This window comes from Nestor notabilis, unplaced genomic scaffold (assembly GCF_000696875.1).
Source record: "Nestor notabilis isolate BGI_N333 unplaced genomic scaffold, ASM69687v1 scaffold9688, whole genome shotgun sequence".
In the NCBI taxonomy this organism is placed as follows: Eukaryota; Metazoa; Chordata; class Aves; order Psittaciformes; family Psittacidae; genus Nestor; species Nestor notabilis.
Window position 1 is genome coordinate 41151 of NW_009940642.1, and position 6592 is coordinate 47742.

The 6592-nt window shown below is 48.0% G+C and overlaps 1 protein-coding gene across 1 annotated transcript in view; it reads right to left on the bottom strand.

Annotated features, from left to right (window-relative positions):
• The window catches only part of SLC24A3 (solute carrier family 24 (sodium/potassium/calcium exchanger), member 3), a gene marked incomplete at its 5' end in the record, with an annotated part of 30245 nt that extends 24297 nt beyond the window's left edge, over window positions 1–5948 (bottom strand). Inside the window, 3 exons of the mRNA XM_010020462.1 lie at window positions 608–661; window positions 2303–2328; window positions 5762–5948. Coding sequence (XP_010018764.1) covers window positions 608–661; window positions 2303–2328; window positions 5762–5948 — 267 coding nt within the window. The remainder of the gene's footprint in view (window positions 1–607; window positions 662–2302; window positions 2329–5761) is intronic.
• Window positions 5949–6592: the final 644 nt, after the last annotated feature.

A 6592-nucleotide genomic window follows, 5' to 3' on the forward strand; every position in this document is an offset into this window, starting at 1 on the left:
GTTACAGGCCAGGAGGCGGTTGTCCTGCTCGCCGCCCTGGGCCCAAGCTGCTCATATTCAGCTGCCTGTCAACTACCTCCCCAGCTCCTTTTCCACGAGCAGCTTCCCAGCCACTCTGCCCCAAGCCTGGAGCGTTGCTGATAAATCATGGAAAGTGGCTCAGGGAGCACTTCCACCAGCTCCCTCAGCACCCCTGGGTGAATCCCACCTGGCCCCATAGACCTGCGCATATCTAAGAGGTGTAGCAGGTCACTGACCATTTCCCAACCATGTCATAGTTTTCCTGCTGCACAGTGGCTTCCGGCTCCTGTTTGTTGCCCAAGATGCATGCATTGGTGTAGACCGTCAGATGTCCAATCCTTGGAGCTGTACTATGGGGATAAACAGACCCTTCCTGCCTCACCAGGATAAATTAGAGACAACTACACAACAGGACAAAGTGCTTTAACCTCTGCTATTGGAGGTGCTGCTGGTGTGCAAGCTGCGTGAGGCCATGAACGCCCTGCCCACAGCCTGCGGCTCTCTCTAATTACCTTTGCAACCTTTGGAAAAGCTCTGGAGCAGGGAGCCTCGCAATCTGAACAAGCCGAGGGTGCATTTGACTTACTTCATGATAATGATGTAGATGACGTACATCAGCACCAAGACTAAGGACTCCCACCTGCAAACAAGAGCGACACAGGAAACCCATCAGAGCAGGGCACAGCAGTCAGCTGCCCAAGTTCAGCCACTCCCCCATCTGTCACACGACAAATGTGTGCAAAGGCGTGACCCTCTTGGGCTGTCTTAACACACCTCTAGAAAAGGGGATATGTAAGGAGATGGCTCACACACACCCATGTGACGCCTCCTTTGTCTTCTTGACTTCTGCTCTAGTTTTACTTGGCCAAGTCAACCTGTCAGCTAAGAACAAGTGACTCAACCCAGAAGTTCAGTGAACAAATCACACACCTGAGGAACACAGACATTTCTGTAAGGACAATACCTGTGGGGGCTGCGGCAGAGAGAGGGGAGAAGCTGTCCTGCCCTGCCTGCATGGGTGTAAAGCAGGTTGTTGGGCTTTTGGAGCATGCTAAAACACATTGATCATGCTGAGACAAAGTGAACAAGGGCTGGTTGTTCTTTCACTACTGCTGCTGTGTAACCACTAAGAATGCAGCAGGCAGCAGTTTAAACTGATGATTAGATATTGGTGGGGTTTTCTCTGTGTCAAACTAACGAAATTTACATGAAAACAAAATACAATATGACTTTTAGAACTTGTTTCTAGGTAATCTTTTCCATTGACCAAAATGCTGTATTCTGTACAGTTCCCTATGGCAAACTGCTGGTCCTTGTGGAAATCATCCATTATCAGACTGCTATATACTAAAACTCACTCTTTATGGATTTTGAGACATTGCACTAACCACATCAATATCTCATTCCCTGTTCCTGGCAGTTCAACATCCAGCTTCCACATTGATATGCTTTAGTTGAAGGGCATAGTCAACTACAATTGGGCCTCGAGTCAATTTTAGTTAAAAAAAAAAGCAAAACAAAGCAAAAAAACCCAAGCCATTGCAAAACTCTGCTTCAGAAATCCTCCTCTGAAATGAAACATAATCCCTGGTGAGAACAAGTTTAAGAAAACATGCAATCCCAAAAGCCTGACTCCCTCTAGTGCTTGTAATCTAAGTAATACTGGCTGTCAGTGAAATCAAAGCTGCCACTGACACTCTACAAACCCTTAGAGGTGCTGCAAGCAAAACAACTGAAAGTACACTTTTGAAAGTGTTTGAAGCCCTCCTAGCCCACCATCCCTACTGTAGAACATTTAAGCACATTCATGGGGATATTAACATATATATTTCTTTATTTAAACTGACCATTTGCTCGTCAATATTGCCTTTGGAGCTTTTTCTTTAAAAAAAAAAAAAATTATTAAAAATCCATCTATCAGAACACACATCTATTGACTGCTTGGGCAGCCCTGTGCATTCCCAGGTGGCTGACATCCATGGCACACTGGCACCTAAGCATCAGCCTCTGCATCCCTGGGCTGCTGTAAGGTGGGCAGAGGGCACCGACTGCTGCCACTGTACTGGGAATTCTGAGTGACGTGCTCCCAGGCTTTCCTCTCTGGCTCAGAAAATGAATTATTCTGGCCCATCCTGTGCTGAGGTTTCTCATGCAGCAGGAAACCACTTCCTGAATCACCCTGCAGAACTTCTTAACTTCCCCCTCCTCTCCTGATGAGCCCTACTTATTGCAGGCTTTTGTTGTACAAACAGAAATATTAGAAGAAAAGGGATTCACTTACCAGGAAACCTTTTCGTCATAAATAAACTGTGGAGAAAAGGTTTAAGAACAGGCATGTTATATACAAAATCACAGCTGAAAACAGCTCATCACCTGAGCAGGGGCAGAGCAATAAAGGGCTCAAGGCAATGGGATTATGCTCTGGTCTGGTTTGGTACTGCCCTCCTGCCCAACCCTTAGCTTCTCTCACCTAGCAAAGGCAGGCAGGTTCTCCTTCCCAAATCCCAGGGGGTCCTTGTGGAACTGGGGCTATTGCAGCAGTGAAGCAGAAGTGAGTCAGGGAAGAGCTGCACCTGCTTCTGAATCACCGGCTGCTCTCACCAACACGAGCTCTTACCCTGACCTGCTCCCAGTGGTGACTGGGCCCTCAGCACACAAATGTACTGGCGGCTCCAGAGAGGAATTTCCTGCAGAGCCCACGATCCTCACGCTGCCCGACCCCTGCCCCGCGCTCCTCACGCTGCCCGACAACTGCGATAGGCACTGTGGCACGTGTGCGACAGGTGGTGATGCTTTTGGAACAACTCTGCACGGGACTAGCTGGGGAAGGAACGAGTCTCTTCCTGCATGTGTGGATGCTGTGTGTCAGGGCAGACACAACCCTGACAGCACGGTGAGGGGGTCTGCCCCACCACGCCTGGTTCCCAGGGTCTGCAGAACCAGATACTGGGAGGTGACCGGCAGGTGGCCACAGTGCTCCACAGCTGGGCCCTTCCCATCCATGCTCCACCACCAAAACTGGCCATGCTGGGAGCAGTGGGGCTGCCACCCTCTCTTCCTGGCAGCACCGCTCTGCCTCCACTCCTCCTTCCACCTCAGACGGACGTAGACTCATAGAACAGAATCATGGAATCGTTTGGGTTGAAGGAACCCTAAAGCTCATCCAGTTCCAACCCCTGCCACGGGCAGGGACACCTTCCACTAGAGCAGGTTGCTCCAAGCCCCTGTGTCCAACCTGGCCTTGAACACTGCCAGGGATGGGGCAGCCACAGCTCCTCTGGGCACCCTGTGCCAGCGCCTCAGCACCCTCACAGGGAAGAGCTTTTGCCTCAGAGCTCATCTCAATCTCCCCTCAGGCAGGTTAAAGCCATTCCCCTTGTCCTGGGATTCTATGATTCTATGAAAGAGAATGAGCCTTTGAAAGCACAGTGAAACATTTCCATTCAGCTCTATAGCCTGTAAATAGCAACTTCTGTGTGACAGTCAGCACCAAGCAATACTTACATTGATCACTGGAAGAAAACATGAGCACAAAATGTTGTAAATTACAGCTCCCAGTCACCCTGATCTAATCTGACAATGCTTGTTTTGGGTTACACTCTGCTGGTATGATGGGACATGAAAGCATGTGCATTGACCTTTGTAATTATAAATAGCACCCATCACGCTTTTGTCCCTAATGACTCTGACCACGTCCCTTCATGTTAAGATACATGGGCATCTTTTTCCTTTCAAGGGAAGCAAGGAGTAACAGTTCTCCAAGCTCTACAAGAAGACAAGGCAGCGTTGCAATATTGGTTTTAGGTTAAAAAGAAAAAAAAAAGTCACAGGGCTGACTCAAGGTGAGGTAAGTGTGGAGGGGGAGGCTTACCCACGTCTCACCTCTGTGATTTAGAGTTCACTCATTCTTGTCCAACAGCCTGGAGCACAAACCAGGTGAATTTGTACTGCTCTGCTATTTATTACTATAGCATTGCAATTCCTTCACCAGGGAAAATGGAAGGCGACAAAGTCACACTGATTTACCCAGTGGAATATCAAGCTTTTTAAAGTTGCTGAACCTCAACATTGGCTGGAATGTATTTATTTATTTCCCCACAAGTGTATTTATGATTAGTAAAGACACCAGTGGAGTGCACCCTACACTGCAGCAACACAAACTGCTTTTCAAAGTACTATGAGAGCAACCTTCTACAAGCAGCATCATTCCTCAAGGAAAATGATTGTATTCAAGCTGCAGAGAAGTCTCGGTGCTGTGATATAACAAATCATCCCTATATGGCAAAGCATTTAAGCGCCTTCTAAAATTTAAGGTGTACAGAAATCTAACAAAGCAGGAACCAATACAGGTTGCGCAATGTACTACATGGAGCCTGTGGCTTCCCTCCAGGCTGAGACTATCAGGGACTGGAGAGACAGTATTTGAGTAACAATGTGCGGCCACCTAAATTTGATTCTGCCTTAAAAGGACAGGAAAGATCTGAGACACTGAAGCCAGGGGTCCCTGCGTTAGTGAAGGGGAGGAGAAACTTCTTAAACTGGAGCCTTGATTGACTCTGAAAGGAGAAATCCTCATTTTCCATCAACTGGAGAGCAATATTGGTTGGTTAATCAGCTGGAAGCTACATCTTTAACCGTTTAAAATGTTTTCCCTTGCTCCAACCTTTCTCTCTTTTTTCTCTAACAGGTGTTTAGAAGTCATTTGCAATGACTGCTGTGGATCAAGCTGAAGAGAAGTGGGACGCATCTCCCAAGACACATGAGGCATGCAGTGCTGTAACATAGGAGTTCTGGCAACAACTTCAAGCCTCTGCTAAAGCCTGGAGTTGCACAGTCCTGCTGCCCTGGCTGCATGAAGGACCTTGAATCTCATAGCTGCTAAGATGAGCAGAAGAGTGGGGGTACATCTGGAAAGAAGCTAACCTGAGGCTTAGGGTACACTCCCAAAAGAAAAGGACAATAGGGAATGGTTCTCACCATCCTGAAGGGCTGACAACCACAAGGATGAACCAGCCCTGAAAATAACCTGCCTTGCTTAAAGAATTTAAAAACCAGTGACAGAGTCAAGAGATCTTTACCTTGTCTGCTGCCAAGCAATAAATGAAATGCCCGACCTAAACCCCAGAGGGCTGCCAGGCAGCTGCCCACATCTGTGCTGCCCATGGAGCAAAGAGAACGCCTGCTAGATGTCTTTAAGCTGGTGCAATGTGGTTTATTACAATTTGTGGGTGTGCCCAAGTTTGTTGTTCAGCAACACTTTTTGATACGAGGGTACCACCAAGCTGTCAAAGCAAAAAAACACAGTTTTGGCTTGCAGCTCATTGCTAATAATTACATAGAAAAATTATGTTTCATCAGGTGCAAAAAGGTTGATCTTGCAGTTAAGGGGAATAAAAGTACACATGGGTTGAGACAAACCCTTTGTTTGAGACAGCTAGAGGCCTTTGCACCTACAGAGTGCGTATGGCATACAGGCATGTGCAGGAGGAAGGCAAAACAAAACACATTGTTGAAACAGTGACTAATAAAAGTAGTGCAAACTTCAGAAATGCAAGTGTTTGTCTCCTGACCCTAAAGTTCCCTTCTTGTTTATACATGGAAGTCAACCTCATAAGTACATTTTTCCACATGACTCCTGGAGCTAGGATCTCAGCCTCAAGACTGATTTCTTAGCAGGTTCTCTTTACAGGTGGTAGTAGGCACGTGGGCTCCCACAGAAGAATAACTTTTAGAAACTTACCACAATGAGTGCAACAACAGACAGTGTATAGTAGATTGAATCTCTCAAGAGGCTCCATGACGACAGCGCAACGACCTGAGAAAACAAGCAAAGAGAGGGTGTCAGCCAGGCCCTCACCAGCAGCTGCCACGCTGACAGTGTGTGCCAAAGCAAGCCTGTCGTTCTGTGTAAGCTGCCCGCACGTGTGCTAGGACATGAAGAGCAGACCAAGCCAGGAAACGCACTGATTTTTTGCAGCTGCTTGAGCAACAGGCAGTAAGGAGAGGAGGGAATGGCCCAATCTGAGGGGTAAAAGGTGTAAGGTCATGGGCTTCCATTGCGAAGTTGCCAACATGCTAAATCACACCAGTGCTGTCAAAGCCATGGAAGAGGGAATTGAGTCCCAAGTATTTATGGATGACAGAGGAGTTTCCCATGAGCTCAGCTGACTATTTGATATCCTTTTCCCCCCAAAGTCCCTCCTATACACAACAGCATGGAGCCTGCAGCAGCAGGCTGAGCTGGCCCCAGGTCTGGTCAAAGGCAGGTGCAGGGTGACCTGCCACAGAGGAGGCTGTGAGGGCTGCGGCTGGCGGCTGCCCAGGCAGTGGAAAGGGCTCAGCTTTACCCACGGGACCATTCTGGTCCAGCACTGACACTCAGCAATGAGTGTCCTAGTGGAGAACAGTCACAGGAGATGAACAGCCCTGTTGAGTCTCTGGGTGGTTCCCATCTGCTTCTTGTAAGAATTTTCCCCAACCAACCTGAACACTGAGCAAGAGTGCGAGGTATGCAATGATCCACTAGGCAGGGGAGTACCACCAGACACAGTCCCCAGCTGCTGCCTAGCAA